The sequence below is a fragment of the Brassica napus genome, chromosome C2, assembly GCF_020379485.1.
Source record: "Brassica napus cultivar Da-Ae chromosome C2, Da-Ae, whole genome shotgun sequence".
Taxonomy (NCBI): domain Eukaryota; kingdom Viridiplantae; phylum Streptophyta; class Magnoliopsida; order Brassicales; family Brassicaceae; genus Brassica; species Brassica napus.
In genome coordinates this window covers 51,901,511-51,920,545 of record NC_063445.1, presented here as the reverse complement: position 1 = coordinate 51,920,545, position 19,035 = coordinate 51,901,511, and the positions used below count along the sequence as shown (strand labels likewise).

The 19,035-nt window shown below is 32.1% G+C and overlaps 3 protein-coding genes across 3 annotated transcripts; 2 read left to right on the top strand and 1 right to left on the bottom strand.

Moving 5' to 3' along the window:
* Positions 1-2,653: 2,653 nt before the first annotated feature.
* On the top strand, positions 2,654-4,701 carry LOC106379863 (transcription factor PRE5). Its single transcript, XM_013819720.3, has 2 exons — positions 2,654-4,202; positions 4,453-4,701. Exons 1-2 carry the CDS (start codon positions 4,077-4,079, stop codon positions 4,603-4,605), a joined length of 279 nt encoding a protein of 92 aa, XP_013675174.1. The 5' UTR covers positions 2,654-4,076; the 3' UTR covers positions 4,606-4,701.
* A 1,545-nt stretch (positions 4,702-6,246) lies between these two features.
* LOC106380287 (uncharacterized protein At5g39865-like) lies at positions 6,247-9,253 on the bottom strand. Its single transcript, XM_013820072.3, has one exon. The coding sequence runs from the start codon at positions 7,832-7,834 to the stop codon at positions 6,821-6,823; it is 1,014 nt and encodes a 337-aa protein (XP_013675526.2). The 5' UTR covers positions 7,835-9,253; the 3' UTR covers positions 6,247-6,820.
* A 1,643-nt stretch (positions 9,254-10,896) lies between these two features.
* BNAC02G37530D lies at positions 10,897-12,025 on the top strand. Its single transcript, XM_013820081.3, has 2 exons — positions 10,897-11,286; positions 11,464-12,025. Exons 1-2 carry the CDS (start codon positions 10,930-10,932, stop codon positions 11,881-11,883), a joined length of 777 nt encoding a protein of 258 aa, XP_013675535.2. The 5' UTR covers positions 10,897-10,929; the 3' UTR covers positions 11,884-12,025.
* The last annotated feature ends 7,010 nt before the right edge of the window (positions 12,026-19,035 follow it).

Sequence of the window (19,035 nt, the reverse complement as noted above, 5' to 3'; positions counted from 1 at the left end):
TATGGATAATAAATGAAGATTGTAATAAAAAAATACCTTAAGTCATATATTTGCTCAAATTGCCATCGTATACTTGAAAACTTATAATACATACAAAGTTAATATTATAAAAAATAATAATAAACAGTATTTGTGATCAACTATAAAGATGGTCGATGAAAAAATGTACCAAAAGCATATAATACATTTATAAATGACTCTTACACCATTGATATTATGTCCACATATTTTTTTGGTTAATATCTTAGAGACTATACCTATATAATTGGAATACAATGTAGGTTTAGGATATGTATGTCATTGCAAGCCTTTATTTAAAAATAACCAATTATTTTAATTAACGTCTTAAGATCATATCGATAAAATAAGTATAGTCTGTAAACATTAAATTTTTTATTTCCTAATAATATACGCATCTTCTAAGTAGCGGTTGAGTTATTATTGGGTTCACCCCCTAGGATGATGAACCTATAAGTTCACCAACCAATAGTAGTTGATTATTTAATATGAGATATCTTTTTAAAAAAGAAACAAAACAATAAAGAATTTAATTTATATTATATCTTTTAAATAAAAATATAAAAAAACTTCAAAATAGTTATAATTACAAAAAAAATTAATAAACTAATATTGACAATGCTGTCAACACAATAGTAAACCATAAACCCTAAATTCTAAACTTTTTGATAAATCCTAAACTTTGGGGTAAATTCTAAACCCTAAAACATAAATATTAAAAACTAAAAGTTAATAACACTAAACCATAAACCCTTGGATAAACCATAAACCCTAGAATTTATCAATTATTCAAGAGTTTATGGTTTACCAAAGGGTTTAGGGTTTAGTGATTAGGAGTTAGGGTTTTGTGTTATTAGTATTTTATTTTTAATGTTTTTAGAGTTTAAGATTTATCCAAAATTTTAGGATTTAATCAAGTTTTAGGATTTACCCAAGGGTTTAAGGTTTAGAGTTTAGTATTGTACTGACGGTGTTAACGATATTAATTTTTTTGTTGCAATTATTAGTATTTTTTAGGTATTTTATCTTTTTATTTTTAAAACATAATATAAATTAAATTCCTTATTATTTTGTTTTTTTTTTTTAAAATATATCAAATATCAAATAACCAACTACTATTGGTTGTTGAACCTAGAGGTTTACCCTATGAGTGAACCCAAGAATAACTCGTAGCGGTGTATATTATGTCCCTAGTGAATCCCTAATCGATTTTCGACCAACAGTTTTTTCAATTACATCCTTAAGTTGTCACGTAAAATTAATTGATATCTTAATTAAATGTTAATTAATAAAGATTTTTTTAATTATTACAAACTACATTTTACATCTTTTTTAATGTTTTTCTATTGATATATAAATGATAGTTATTAGGTTATAGACTTATAGTCATAGATCCTAGAGGACTTCAATATATTATCAAATCCTGCTTTGCTGCCAAAGTTTTGCATATTAAATATAAATTTTCTATATTTTGATCATTCCGATTTGTGTATCAAGTCTATGTTATTCGATTTTTAACTATAAGATTATGAAGGTAGTATTATTTAATCGTTTGATCTAAAAAGGAAAACGTCATTTATAAATAAATAAAAGTAAATCTCTTCGATGTCTCTTTGCTGGTTTAGGAAAATTTATATTCTATACCTACCAATTTTTTTTCAATTTTATTCGGTTCAACAAAACGAGACACCTTCTTCTGTTTTTCAATTCTCGGTTATACAGAACTGTAATATCATAACTACAATGGCTACCAAGGTTTTATGTTGAAATTTTTCTTGAGAATTTTTTTTTTTTTTTTTTTGGTCAAAATTTTCATGAGAAATTAAGTATTATAATTGTTACTATATACTAACAGACGAAGGTGTCAAGTTTTGTTTGTTTGTCAACTTGTTCGGATGTATAATTTATCATCATAGTGTTCGGTGTCAACTTTGTATGGCCGAGTATTGTTTATCAACTTGTTATGCTAGAGTATTGCTTTTCATCTTTTATTTTCCCAACGTAATATACTGTTTATCAATCGCCATGTTCTTATGATCGAGTAAATCAATCGCAATTTGTATACGGTAGTTTTCATAAGTTTGGTTCGAAATAATGACGGACAGATCTTAACACAGACTCTTGTTCGCCATACGTATTATACATACATTCGCCAAAGTCTTCATACGGGTATTAATCTCCGCTTTAAAATCGAGTGATCTTATGTTATATAATTATGGAAAAATCGTGACAACGTTAGATTAAACTATAGTTTATATTATATGTTTTAGAATTCTTAGAAAAAGATTTGGAAGACATTTAGATGTGCCACATAAGCAAATGATATTTTTTTAATTATTATAAAATTGAGGTTACATTTTTTCAAATGCTTCTCAATTAATATATATGGGATACTTGGATTCAGCGGAAATTGAAAACAAACAACGGCCCAAATTTTACGTTAAAACAGCGATGATTAATATTTTGTTTCCTAAATTAATCATTAATATATATATATATATTTGTATGTGTACGATGAGATTATCATACATGACATAAAGTTTTATGTCCTTTTTAACATATAAAGTTTTAGTCTTGATGGAAGATAAGTTCAATCTATATTTTGTTGAGATCCTGCATATGAACATTATGGATTGTTCACTTGCCTAAAGCTAAGCGACTCGAATTTAAAGCAACCCTACAATACTAAACATATGTGATCATGCGGATATTGAACCATGATTTGAACCTCATTTGAAAATTCGGAAAATAGATATATCCGTAGGATGTACTTCATTTTTGGTAATGCGTGAACCTCTCCATAGATCTGGGTACCACAATGTTAAAAAAAATATTAATCCAATGCGGGATAAAATAACAAGTAGTAATGGAAAGGAAAATTGAAAGTCTAATGTCATCACATGGTATTGCCTTTTAGTGACATGCACACAAAGGGCCACATTGTTAGCTCAATATGAAACACTTCTCATAAATCCAACTTCAATTTCTACACCAGCTTTGGGAACACACAGTTCTTTTCATCTCTTTCTCCATTTTAAAATACGAACGCTCCTCCATTATTCAACATAATTATATTAAATACAATGGTTTATTAATATTTTACTAGTTTTCTAAAATTTTGTTAACAAATGAATACATATGATATTTTTCTTATTAAGTAAATACAGCGATATTTAGACTTGGATACGTCTCTCCATGAAAATTCTGTAAATAAGTTTACATTTTTTTGTTACAGTTTTCTGTCAATGATAAACATGCATGCTACAAAGTTTTACAGTAACTTGTGATATTTTTTTATGTGAAAGGGTATATCCCAAAATAGTCACTTATATTTTTTTGTTAAATAAATATGTCACCACTAATACCATTACATTGGAAAAAATGTTGTATTGTAAATCTAAACAAATTATATTATTCATCTTGACTTTTTTGGTCATGTATTATTTATCTTGACTAATAGAACAAAACCACTGGATGATATTGCATAACGTTAACAAAAATAGAAAAGAAATTACATATCCATTTCACACTGATTAATGTCATATATTCATTTCGCATTTACCCTCTAGGTATATTTATATAGATGATATATAAAAATATATTTAATTTAAATGATTTTGGCAAGAGGTTATCAAGTCTCTTTTTCTCTCCCATTGCATCATTGTCTAGGTTTATTACTCTATCCCTCTCCTGTGGTCCTTCACGTCTTTAAATTCCTCTTATCACTTTCTCAATTTCTTTATATCTCTATAGTCTATACCCCGAAACACTTTCTTACACTTCCTTCTTTCTTCTCTTCTGATTGCTTTCCTCTTTCTTCTTTCACTTCTGCAAAACAATACAAGGCTTGTGGGATACATAAAAACCTCTAGTTCTACTAGATATATAGCTTCATTCCTTTTCATCCCTTATTAATACCACCTTTATTTTTCTATATCCATCTCCATCTCTTATCTATTGTTCAATCAAGAGACAGAGAGAAAGCACACGACTTAAGGGCTATTTTCTTGAACTATTGTAGAGTTACAGCTAACTAATAAGTAAAAACCGACAAGAAAATGTCTAACAGGAGATCAAGACAATCTTCAAGTGCTCTGAGGATCTCCGATGACCAGATGATCGACCTTGTTAGTAAGCTTTGTCAACTTTTGCCCGAGATTCGTGAACGGCGCCGTTCTGATAAGGTATATTACATTATGCATAACATTCATTTCTTTTAACGCCTTCAAAGTATATATTTTGTTTTTATAAGAAATTTGTTTCCCTTTTCGTTAAATGGGACACAAATCAATAAAGAGTCGAAACTTTTGACTCCGGACAACATTATTCTTTTCTAATTTGATAAAGTGAAACGTCGAAAAGCCATGTTTTGTCATTGTGTGATGTCCGTGCATGTATGTGGTTTGATGATGTTTGCTCTTAATAATATATTAGGTGTCAGCATCAAAGGTACTTCATGAGACATGCAACTATATAAGAAAGCTGCATCGAGAAGTTGACAATCTCAGTGACCGTTTGTCGCAGCTCCTGGACGCCGTTGATGAAGATAGCCATGAAGCTTCCGTCATTAGAAGCTTGCTCATGTAACCTTCCAATATATGTACTTATTATAATTTTTCCAATATATATTTATTATATCTGTATTCGTGATTGTCCTTAATATATTTATTATAAACTTCTGAATTTTTGTCCAGCAGTTGCACTAATTCCTATTCAATATATAGTCTCCGAAATATATGCGTTATCTATTTACATAAACAATGGTAGGACTTTGAAGGAGAAAATTTTGATTCTCTCAAAGTACTGGACACTACTGTGGTATCTGAACTCGATTGTGTCAGTTAAGAGATTAAAGAAAATGCAGGATGAATAAATATAATGAATAATCCATTATTACTTTTTTTTTATTTTCACCGAAGGTTTATATTTTTCTATTCATTACAGTGAGCCTAAAAAATGTTCAAACATGAGTTTTTTTTTTTTTTTTTTTTTTCACTGATGTTTATAAACAAGGTGACAAAATTTAAGAGGGATGGTTACAACATAAACCAAAAAAAGCCTCAAACAGGTGAGGAGACGGAAAGGATAAAACAACGATTAAGACAATTTGAGGTGAGGAGACGGAAAGGATAAAACAACGATTAAGACAAACTTATCAAACCGGTAGAAGATCATTAACTAAAGTGTTCTTATGCCAAAAAGGGTAACCCCTAGCCACATAAGAATGTAACCGGGCTCCATAAGAAGCACTTTCAGCAATGTGCGATGCACCAAGATTGGTTTTACGAAGTTCAGATTGAAGCTTCCAACATGGAATAGATGATAGCGCCAGATTTATCTCTAAAACTTGAAATGCAAAAGATGGCCATGCTTTAGGTCTTGTAACAGCTCCAATCAAATCTTTTGCTTCAGTACCAAAGATAACATTAGAGAACTTTAAACTAGACATACTATCAATAGCCCAAAGTAAGCATTGAAGCTTTGCATCATCAAGACTATCAATCTGAGCAAAAGCATGGCGGCTATGAAGTAGAACCTTTCTTTCATGGTTTCTTAATATCCAAGAAACTCCAACAATCTTACCTTTAATGGATAAGTGGTATTTATCCATATCTTATTAAATATACAATTTTTTAATCTGTTATAAGAAAGAAAAAATACATTACTTCTACAATACGTAATTTGTTATTAATTGGGTAAGCACCGGCTCATATTTACTGCGTCTCCAAAGGCCTCTGACGTTGACGAAGTAATGAGAGGTTTGACATTTAAATATATCCAACCAAATAGGCATCAGGCATGCGTGTAGTATATGATGAATGCCCGACAAATCTATTTGGAAACTTTGGTTCATGGGCTGCCACGTAACTAGGTTGATGTGTCAGGCGCTAGTCGAACGGCCGAATTGGACCTAGCACCTAAAGAGAAAATCGGGGATTAATCAAAAATTATGCGGGGCAAAATTTTTAGATTGTTTACTATATTATAAAACATATTAATCTTTAATTGTGTATAACATTAATACATTTTCATGTTTAAAATTGTATAAAACACACAAATATAATATATAAACTTAATATAATGTAATTTTCATCAAAAATATGAATATAAATGATATTTATTAAATTTTAGATCAAATAAAAAAATAAAAATATTATTAAAAATAATATAAAAATAAAAAAATAGATTAGGCGGCCGCCTAGGCGGTCATTTAGGCGGTGTAAGCGGAAAAACTCGGATATCCGATTTTTTTAACCGATTTAGCATAAATCGGGACGGAACAGTTACGCGGAGCGCCCATGCAATGTTAGAAATGTCCATGAAGAATTATTACTTTGACGAGAAATTCATAAGATTTTCTTTAATACAATATATAGAGTGGGTTACGTTAAATGGTAGTAGGGTAAAAATAAAGAAAATAGTAATAATGCCATTTATTGCCATTAACTGATTTCAATTATATAACATTTTATTTGGTTATAATATGTTGGATTTTATATGGACCGACTTATTAAAAAAACTAAACCTTTAATTTAAGATCTTAAACTTTAAACTACTCAAATCTAACAAAATGTAAAGCATGAGTGTAATTTTAAAGAATATACAGCGACACACTTCTTAATATCAATTAATTTCATTGGAATTAATACCTTTATCACAATCAAAAACCTCTTTATATATGTACAATAAAATCTCTAGAGGCAAGAAAACCCTAAAACACTCAACACACAAACTTAAGTTAAAACAAACAAAACGAAGAGCAAGCTTCTCTTTCTCTGTGTGTGTGTGTGTGTTCAAACAGCTAATCACAACAAAGAGGACATCTAACGAGTCCATTCTCATTACAGTCAGGACACGTTTGGAAACCATAATCTCTATCTTCCTTTTCACTTTCATCATCTTCATTGTACACTTTGCAGCTCCCCGAACATGTCTCACATGGCACAAACCTTATATCTCCACAAGCCTCACATTCTTGCCCATTACCATTTTTATTCTCTTCAACCCTCTCGCAACCTTCTAGAATCTTCTCAAGCTTCCCATCTTCATTCAACTTTCGAATCTCCTCTGCTCCCCCAAAATACTTCCCCCCCAAGAAAACTCTAGGTAAGGTGATCCCCACGTCATTATTGAATTTACCCTCTAGTAATAACTCCTTGAGCTCGTCTTTGAAACTCGAATGCATCGATACGTCACGCTCATCCACCCTAACCCCAATGCTTTTTAGTATAACCCTGACATCACAGCTATCTTCATATGTCTTCCTTATACCTCTAAGGCTTGTGAAGTAGAGTATCACATTACCATTCCCCTTGGGACATTTACAACCACCATCAAACGATAAGCTCCTAACGTGACTAGGTGACCGAAGAGGGCTAATGGAATCTTCAAGCCCGTCCATCATCTCCCACGTGTTGATCGTTTCTGGCTCTCCAGGAGGCGTCAAGATTGGAGTTTTGGGGACGATCTTGGGGATCTTGTCGTTCATCATACTTGACCATACTTTAGCTTCCATAAGCTTAGCTTGCATTTCCTTGTCTCTGTCTTCTTTCTGACCAAACCCATCTTCTTGTCGGTTTTCTCCGGATTGGTCGGTGGCAAGGTTACCGGTGAAATCTGCCAAGTGTATGCGGCTATGTCCGAAAGAGGAGTAGCAGAGCTTGAGGGATCCGAGGGTGGAGGAGCTGAGAGCCACCATGTCGTCGGAATGTTGCGGTGGGTGTTGCACGGAGGGTCTAGGTGATATCTCTACCGGTGAATATCCTTGCCGGCAGTGGAGGCAACGTTTACGGTGCTTCGAGCTCGCACAGCTCATATCAGAAAACAGAGGATTTGACCAAAACAGAGGATTTTTAGATCATAGAGAAAACAGAGGAAATTGAATAAAAAATCAATACGAGAAAGAAAATGAACACAATCAAATGATGTATCAAAGCGAGGACATGGACATCAGTATAATCATAATGATCATCGGAATCGTAAGCAGCCTCGTCAAAGAAGAAGAAGAAAGCAAGAAATGTGGCGTTCTTGAAAAGAGAAAAAAAAATCAAGAACTTGTCTCAGATTGTTTTTGATTATTTATAAGGTCTACAGAAACCTTTTTTGCCATTTGATAGTACTTTCTCTGCATGGACTCCTCTTCCTCCTGCCAGTCGTTCTCTTGGAGGAGGGATTCTTTTACCTTTTTCAGATTTTACTTAAATTAGGAAACAATATCTACCGGTTTTACAAAGAGTTCATAAATTTATTTTAATACATTCACTTGTCATTTCTTTTAAATTTTTCCACATTCACCTTCATATTTCCAGTATTCCACGGATATTATTGTTTTTTTTATGAAATCTCTTCAGCCTTACATCAAAATGTTTTGCAAATTACTCAAACCCAAAAAAATTCCATTGAGTTTTGTATAGTATATTACTAAAAATAAATAGGGAACCTGAAATTTCCGTGTCATTGTGATTCGAACAAGCATTGTCTCCCACTTCACTTTACATTAGTTTTAAAAATTCATGGTGGGTAGTTGCCCCTCCCACAAACAACATATAGCTTCACCTACTGGTCATGAATGATGACATGTATCACAAACACATGTGTGTGAGCAGTACCAGCCCTCGGCAAAGGCGGAAGATGCACGTGCTTCCGGCCCTGTTTAGAATAGATAAAATTTCGGCCTTTATTTGATTGTATTCTTCATTAGAACGGTTGGTTTACGTTAATAGTTTGAGGTTCTGAGTTTGAATCTAGGCGGCCACAATTTTAATTTTCATTAAAAAACAAGTCCAAATTTTTATTTTTGCTTCCAGTCCATATCCGGGTCGGGCCTGTGTGTGAGAGGCAGCTCCCCACAACCGTATTTAAGACTATTTGTTGTAAATAATTCTCTAGTTTATTTTATATAAAAAGAGTAGTTTAAACTTGTGAAGACCGTTGATACGAGAAAAAGAAAAAAAAACTTGTCAAAACTGAAACAATAATGGGAATACTATAAACCATGACATCTAATCTGATAGGAGCACAACTGAAATGTTTTTTACTCGCTGTTTCGTTTCAAGTTAGGTGCTATCATGAGCGGATCTAGGACTAACTAAGATGGGGGCAAGTGACAATTTTACATTACATCTAACTCTCTAGATGGGAGGACTTTTATACTTATACATATTACTATAGGAAAATTAAAATTTAGCCGGGGGTAGGTGACCCCGTTACATTGGCTCTAAGTCCGCCCATGCGTGTTATCATGTACGTTGCTTCATCGGACGTCCGCTTCCCACTTCGGAACCGGAATCGGAACCTTGTGAAAGCTTGCGGAATCTCGCTTCTAAAACGCTTCTAAAATATTTTTTTTTTAAACACGTTTGAAGCTTACGATTCCGTTTTGGAATCACACTTCTGTTTTAAAAAAAATGCAATATATATCAATAAAATATAAAACCATAGTTTTTAATCTATATTAAATAAAAAAATAATAGTAATGAATATAGAGTTAGAAATATACAAATATTAAAACTAATATTATAAATTATCTTTACGCATTGAGATTTTTTATTAAAGATATAACACATATTGAAATATATTGTGTCAATTATTTATGAAGTATTGAAAATAATTAATATAATATTTTTTTGTAAACTTAATTTATGTGTATTTTTACAGTTTTAATATAAAATCATTTCAAAATTGTTATAAATGAATAAATGTTTTCTTTCAAATTTAAATCATATAATTTTTAGTCCTAATTTTTTTAAAAAAAAATCTTTTATATATATATATATATATATATATTTTTTTTTTTTTTTTTTTTTTTTTTTGACAGCAAGAAAATTTACAGACTCATATAGACTCTGTAAACCAATGTGGTAACTCCGCATCCATGTGTACGACGAAAGACGGTTGTGTCCGAGCACTACGTGCCAAGCGATCCGCCTTTATGTTTTCCGTCCTTGGAACATGAACAATCTCTGAGTTGGTAAAGCTTCTTCTCAAAAACTTAATGTCATCCAGGTAGCTTTCAAATGCCGGCCATTCTTCTGGTTCAGAAACCATCTTCACCAATTGAGAACAATCCGTTGCAAACGTGACCCGGTACTGTCGTAAGTTCTTCATACACTCCATTGCCCAAATTAGAGCCTCCAACTCCGCATGAAGAGGTGAAAGACTTGCCCTTACATTTCTTGCCCCTAACAAACCCTCAAACTCCGGAAGCGTGCTGAACCAGCCTTGTCCTGAGAAATAATCCTTGTCTTTCCAAGAACCGTCAATGAAACACCATCTTCCTGTAGTCTGTGAGTTAACTCTGAACTGCGCTTCAGGGGCCATCCTGGAATCATTAACAATTTATATATGGATATACGCTTCTAACACGTACCCGTTTCCTAATATTTTAAAAAATCTCGCTTCTGCGCTTCCTTACGCTTCCGCTTCCATGTATCAGCTTCTGTTTCCACGTAACATAGGTTATCATCATAGGGTATGCACAAATTATTACTAGCTAGTAAGAAATGTTGTAACATGGAAGCGTGTGACGTATCAAGCAATGGTTTAACAAGCATGGCCCACCGTTTCAGTATCTATTATTTGCACACAGTTGAATTAATCGATTATATTACAAAATTTATATTATGTCTTGATCTTTCTAAATATAGATTGAAGAGAAACGCGGACAGCAGCATAAATTCATAATATAATTTTTTGGTGAACAACATAAATTCATGATTGCCGTCAAAAGAAAATAAAACATGAGAGAACTCTTATGCTATTCTCTAGCCACCTTAAATTAATCCACAATTTTCTCCTTTTCACTTAAAATAGTTATTTTCAACGCATCTATATAAACTCATTCTCCTAGAAACTAAAATCATCAGAAATTTATGAAAAAAAAAAACAAAAAAACATTAAAAGAAAAAAAAAATGGCTGATAAAAATGTACTAGCAATATGTCTGATGTTTCTAGTAGCATCAAGTGTGGTGTACGAGGCGCAAGGAACGTTCTTGCTAAAGATGTACTTGAGGAGGAAAATGTTTCGAAGGGCAAGAGACTTTACACCATTCGCATGCAAAGGTATGTTATTTTTGATCAAGAGACTTCGAGGTGGGTGTCCCGCGACTAGAGAATTCAAGAAATTCTTTTCACTCTTCACGTCTTACGTTAAATTCATCAGCAATGCCTCGGCCACATCGAAAAGCACAGATACACAGATCACATCACAAGTTAACGGCCTAGCCAGTGCTATGTCTGAATTAACTGCTGTTAAAGGCAGAGCACCGGTAAGTACCTACACCGGCTGTAACGTTCCTATAATATTTATTTAGCTTATGTTTTTGTTAATGAGTAAGTGAAGTCGCACATCAGAAGACCTACTCACTCATCGCCAATAAGTTTTAAGTTGGAGGCTCGTGCTAAACTTGAATTTAACATTCTTACTGATTTTTGTTTTTGAACAGTCGAATACGGATTTTAGAGACGCAATGCTGTCAATGGGAAAAACTTTGATTGAGCAGAAGAAAAGTGGTTCACAGAGTACGACATTTCAGCAAAGGAAAGAGTTGGTCGTGGCTCTGGTGCAATGGACTAAAACCATCACTATACTGGTAAAAACTGCTGTGGAGTTGAGAGTAGGAAAGTCGATGGATATATCGAAGCTAGGGCTTGACGTTGATGTTAACTCCATTGTTGGAAGTGAAAGAATCCAAACTGGTTCTTCAAACACCAAGACGGGAAGCCAAAGCAACATAAGCACATCCGGAAGTGTCACAACCACCAGATTTACTAAAACAGGATCAAACAATCAAACTGGTGTAAGAACTGAAACTGGTTCATCAAACATAAAAAACGGAAGTCAAAGCAGCGGTTTATCACCATGAGTCAGCCTCGTTGCCTAAACTGGAAAATCTCTGCCGAAGAAGAAAGAAATAGATGTCGCGTTTAGGAAATCCTTTGTTTCTCTATAATAATCCCTTATATATATTATTTCCTCCCTTTTTTAATATTTGAAGTTGTAGATAATTTTTTTGTTTGTTCCAGATTAGATGATATTTTCAATTAACAATACAAAATTTAAAAATTTATGTTATATAACCAATATAATTATATGGTTTATTCTATTATTGGTTGAATTGTGATTAGATGAATAATTAATAATGTTTTTACTTATAATATATAAAGAATTAAATATTTTCTTAATCTATGTATTTGATCCATCTATTGAAAATGGAATGAGTAATTGAAAAGCATTATAACATGTGAGCTATGATGTTTGTCATCCTTAGAATGATTTTAGAGTCCTAAAAAAAAAATAATTCGTTCATCTAAATATATATTATATTTTTCATTAAACTAAACATAAAGTTAATAAGTAATCTACAAAAATAATATTCTTCATTCTTTCTTTAAATAAAAGCAACCCCTTACTGTAGTATACAGTTCTTCCTTGGTTTGTGCTGTAGCAGTGGATGCATTGTTGCTATTTTCTCTCCATTCCTGGCAGCTGGAAAAGAAATGTGATAGTAGTTGCTTCCTTACATTGAACCGAAGTAGTTTGGGCTTTGATAGCCTAGTGTTTTCCCTTATGGAACCTACTTACCTTCAAAATCTTTCACTTGGTTTGGGTGATAGTTGATATCACTCAAATTACCCTAAGGAGTGATTTGTACTCTTTCAAATAAGAGGTCGAGTTGTAGCACTCAGGGATCAAATTCACGGGGAGCTAGGACACACAATAGATCTAATAGTTATATGATTAAACTATGGTAATAGTTTAAATAGTAAATAGCAGTGGCGAGCAAGACAGTTGCTCGACTGATTGATTGATGTTTGATGGAAGGATGGTTTGCTAGACTTAGGGTTTCTATTTAGGCAATCAAGATTATAGTAGTATAGAGACTAAGGTTGGATATTCTAGAACTCAAACTAAGGAATAATCTATCAACTCTCACATGTTTAGATTATCTATTACTAGATCTAAGATCTCAACTCTCACACATTGATCTTCAGAAAGTGTCGATTGCCGATTATATAGGAATATCGATCGATACACCTTTCAGATCGTCGATCGATACAACTAACGAGTTGTCGATCGCCGATCCTTCTAGCAAGCTTTAGCGACTAGGTTTGAACTATGCTCACTAGGTTCCTAGATCAACTCTCGTCTTTCTCTAGCATTCCTAGCACAAGTTAAACTAATCAGACAGAGAACCAAACTTCCGCTTGCACCCTACTAACTAAAGGCAAGGTCCTAGTTAGCTACTCTAGAACACATGCATTAAGAACAGTTTAATTGATTCATATCCTGACACTTAGCAAATCTATATTTTGGGCTAATCCATCGTCCTATCTGAACCCTAAACCTAACAAGTGGATCTATTCAAGCATGAAGTTTGTCACAAAAATCATAAACTGAATATATATAAAATAGAAAGCAATATGAGAACCTAAGGAGTTCCAGGAGGACTCTGAAGGATTTTCTCCCTTCTCTCCTAACATAAACTAAGAACAAGATGTAAAGAAAGCGTAAAGAAAGCGTAGACGTCGACAATGGCTTAGAAACACACATAAATAGGGTTTTAGGTCGTCCATAGGTATTCTGGTAATTTGTGGTTTCTTCTGGACTTAATTCAGTCCTGAAATATACTCGGCCCATGTTCTGGAATCACCGTCGATCGACACCAAGGGTGCACCGTCGATCGACGTTCCTTCATCTCCTCGACATCTCTTTCTCACAGGACAGACTGACCACTCTTCAGTAAAACGAGCATAACCTATGCTACAAGATGCTGATTGACCTCAAACCGGTGGCATTGGAAATTTAACTCAAAGCTCTATCTTGTGTCAAAATATCAGCTCAATCTCACCATGGAAAGGTCTCCATCCATATCTAAACATGAGACACGTCTGTGCAGTTTTGCACTCAAAAGGCTCCTAAAAACCCCAAAATCACCACTTTCCTCCAAAACGTACTTAAACCTGAAAACATACTAAAAAGACTCCAAAACAACTATAATGTATCTAAAAACACTTATATACCATGGCTAAAAGTGGGTAAAATTCATGGTATATCAATAGTTTTGCATGGAGCATGATGTCGTCAATGGAAGTTTTCCGTTTTATTAGTTCGTGTACGAGCTTGTATTCGGATACTCAAGACTCATCGGTATTGCAAGGTTTTACCTCATGGATTTATGACTCTCTGCCTTTGTTGTAATGTGTCTAACCCTTTTGGTTGCACAAGTTGTGATCATATCAATAGGTATATCTAAGCTTGTCTACAAGGTAGACTGTCAAGAACTCACTAACATTTTTTCAGAGAGTTGGTCATTCGATGTTCACCGGATCTTATTCGCTATTCGATCCTTTATATTTTCCTTTGTTGCTTTATATGCTCACTTTGCATGTTGTTGTGCTTTTGCTATGGCAAACTCTTTGGCTTCTGATGCCTTCCTATGTTGTATCACATCCTCCTCTAGTGGAGTTTTAAACGTTTAAGTATATATGAAATTAATTAACATGATTAAAGTATATATGACAATTAATAATTTTGAATAATAAAAGTTTGAAAACAATGCAGGTATCCTCTATCATTTTTGTTTTATTTATATTATAAAAAAAATAAAAAATAACATTAACCATATAAAATAGATTTTTTCGTATATGTTATATTCTGATTTTGAAAAAAACTATAAATTACTAAATTTGTTAAAAGTCTTGCATTCAAAAATTTGTGATCAATGATTTAATTTTTTTTATAACAAGATATAAATGATCATAAAATCATTTGAGTAAAAAGTCCTATTTAATAAAAATTCATACTAAATTATATTAATATTGTTTAAATTAAAAACTATACAATATAAATATTTTAATTTAGAAATTTTAGAAATATGCATCAAATATTGACAAAATTAAATATTTTATAATTTTCATTTGATCAAATTATTAAAATATATTTTACATATTTTTGTTAATATTTTTAAAGCTTATTTATTAATGTTTTATAAAATATTTACTCCCAGCACGAATTATTAATTAGTATTGATTATTTATAAAGTATAAATAAACCTCTTTTGCGATTGAGGGAATTTCATGTTTACCACTTTCATGTTACCATAATTCATCTTTACCACAACTAAAGGACATTTTCAAAAATACTGTCTTCATTAAGTTTCAATAGACTCTTATACCCTTGTTCTTTATATATATAATAAATAATAATTTTTAAGAATAATAAAAAAATAATAAATAATAATTTTTTTTTCAAAATAAGTTTTTTTATGTTTCCAAATTATACTTTTTTAAATTCGAACTTTTTTATAATTTTTGTTTTGATTTTTTTTTTCGAAATATAATTCTCTGCATTGGCTCCTTCTTCCTTGGAAGAGGGTTCCTTTTACTGAATTTTTTTTATATTGGCTTTGATTGGTGACATACAGTAGACTTGATTAAGTTTTATTTATGATTATAACTCGAAATTGTTACCAATCATGCATTTAATTTACTCTTTTTTAAGTTTGACTTAACATGTATTGTAGTTGAGTTACCATTTTGATTTAGATCGTTTATAAAATTGCTAAATCAAATCTTAAACCAACTTCAACCAAAATTCCATGTATTAGAAGCTGATTTACAAATTTAATTGATTTTTCTGTAAAAAATAATAATGAAAATAGTGATTTTCAAAAACTTCCGTGCGCCGAGAAGTTACTCTACCTAATTTTGTGCTTGTAAAAGATTTTCATAATCTTTCTTGTTTCTATTTTTTGAATTATTCAGACTTTTAATTAATTACTATACAAAATCTTAATTGTTAATTTTATTTAATAATTCAAAAAATACCAATCACAAAATTATATATATATATGACCATAAGTTAGTGTTGCATCACCGTCACTTTCAAAACCCAAAACCTTAAAGTCTGTTTTCTTCTGTCTTCTTCGCAAAAGTTATTTTCATTTTTTACTTGCAAAAACTAATAAGCTTAACGTCTGTTTTTCTAAAGAAGAATATCTTCTTCTTCGTCTTTACTTCTAAAAGATATATTTAATATTTTTACTTAAAGAAACCAATAAGCGTATGTTCAGTTTTTCTGTCTTCTTCTTTACGTGAAAATTATATTTTCATTTTTTTACTTGCATTAGCTTTATAGATTGTTTTAAAATAATACAGTACCTTTTTATGTTACTAATTTTTGTTTATTTTTTTGGATGAAGATGTCTAATAATGAATGTTGATGATGCTGGTGTTGGTGTTGATGACGGCGGTGGAACTACAAGTCGTAAGATAAATTTTATAATTAATATTGTTAAATTTTACTTATATGAAGTAATAGTATTTTAATTATTTAACATAACTATAGAAACAAAAACAAATTATATGGGAAGATGAGCATATTGGGATATTCTTGGAGCTTCTCGATATTGAGTTGGCTAAAATTAGATATAAACAAAAATTACCAAAAGAAAGAAGTAGGGAGAGAGCGTATTTGTAAAGAGTTTTTGGAGAAAACTGATATAAATCTTTCTTGGGAGCCTTTCAGGAGCAAATACGATATATTGAGAAATATGTATGGATCGTATAAAAGGCCGAAGAATTTTACTGGAGTTTCAGCAGATGACAATACCGGTTTGATTGAGATGAATTCTGAATGGTGAGACGATCGCGTAAAGGTACATTAGTGTATATAATTGATATTTAAAAAATCAAGTAACAAACCTGGTTACGATCACGAAAAGGTACATTCGTTGTCTTTGTTTTGTGCAGGAAATTCAATATGTAAAAAAGATGGAACTTATGAGGCGCATGTGCAAGATGCTAAACAGAATGAGCAACTGGATAAATCTGTTCCAGAAACCCAAGACAACGATGGAGACCATACAAATGATGTGCACCACCACTCACAAACCATTTCACTACTCTCCTCCAAAGTCACCTATTGGTCCATCAAAGCGGTCAAAAAGAAAACAAGCACGTGTTGCTCCATACGAAAGTTGTCGAGGGAAAGACGTTGCACTGAGCCGCGAGAAGAACATCCCACGAAGAAGAAAGTCATTTGAAAAGGAGATAAATGATCAGTTCAAAGAAATGATGGAATTTCGTCATTCTCAAGTTACAGAAGCAAAAGAGCGCAGAGAAAAATGTGAAGCTCAACCATTTAAAGCGACATATGAAATCCTGAATCAATTCAAGGTCTAACAAGGTGGACAGATTTTTGGTGGGCTTGCATCAAAGTAGCTAAAAGAAGATCCACTTGCCCGAGAAATGATTTTCTACAATGAAAGTGATCATAATAGGATTACATTTTTGAAGATCCACTTTGCAACGTTGCCATGGTGATCCTTCAAGTGCTAACCCAGAGCAAAACATCATTAAACATAATGGGTACTAGATTTTGATCCGTGCACCCGCACGTGTGTTTACTTTATCTTTTACATAAATATATATTTTTTGTTAGACAATGTTATATTATTATTTTTTATTAAATGTTATTTTGTTTTTCATATAAGTATAATATAATATTATATATATTATATTTTTCAAAAATATGTTGTTATTTATTTTTCTTCTCACCGTTATATATTATATATGTGTCATTATATAATTAATCATATTTTATATGTACCATCATATAAATAATCATATAATTAATAGTATTTTATATGTATCATAGTCATATATATATATAATATTTTTAAAACACAATGTGAAATATAAAAATCATAATTTAAGTTAGTGTTTGAAATTGAGCTTTGTATTTTATTTTTCACATATATATTTAAAGCATTTTTATAATGGTTATTGGAAAATATTTTAGTGAAAATCAATTTTTGAATAGATGTATATTTTTGAATCATTTTTGATTTAAATCAATTTTAAATTAATATTTTGATTTGAAATATGTATATAAAATTTAAATTTTGTGTTATGATTATTTTAGACAAAAAATGTTTTAGATAATTAGATTGAGCTATTTTCGTATATTTTAAAGGTGGCTTAGTGATATACCATGAATTTGACTCATTTTCATCCATGGTATATAAGTGTTTTACTATCTATATATTATATATTCTATCCTATTAGGTATGTTTTTAGGTTCAGCAGTATCTTGGAGTAAAGTGATGATTATGGAGCATTTAGGAGCTTAAAAGAGATTTCATCCGAGCTGACCATTAGAGGTCGATACGAAGAAGAAGCAATCGTTCGATGCACATCCAATGCCGTCGATCGATACAGAAAAGAAGCCTCGACGATTGAAAATTATGATCGATCGATGTACATCCTATACCATCGATCGATGTCGAGACGCGAGATGCGCGACTTGGTTCCAGCCGACTTTAAACCCAAGGCTTCACCAAATTACAAGATTACCTCTGACGAGTTTTTAACCTAATAGTTATATACTTGCCTAAGTGTTAGGAGGCAGAGAGCTTTTGAGCCACCATTGTATTCTTACTTTCAGCAAGAGAGAGAGAGAGAGAGTTTTAGGAGAGAAAATCATAGAGAGATTTGTGATTGGAACTCCATTGATTCATCTATTCTATTATATGCAGTTTTTATCTATATTTTGTGTCATGAATTGCTTAGCTATATCTGAGTAGTTTACTTGTTAGATTCAGGGTTCAAATAGGTTAGATGGATTAGCCCCAACTATAGATTTGCTGAGTTGTGATATTCATTGATTGATTGTTCTTAATGCTTGTTTTAGCCTTGCTAACTAGAACATGAACCTAGGAATTTGCATGTGTCAAGCATCCTTGATCATCATGTCCTGAATCTAATATGTCATGCTAGGACTGCTAGAGAGAGCTAACCGCTGATCTAGGAGACTAGTGAGCATTATCAACCCGCGCCTAGGGCTTAGCTAGAAGCTATCGATCGATATTGTCTTCTAACAATCGATCGATATTGCGAAAGGTGTATCGATCCATATCCATATAGGATCATCGATCGACACTTTCTTGTGATCAAAAGACGACAGTTGAGATCTAAGATCTAGTTAGTTAACCAGTGAAACATTGCCATCACTG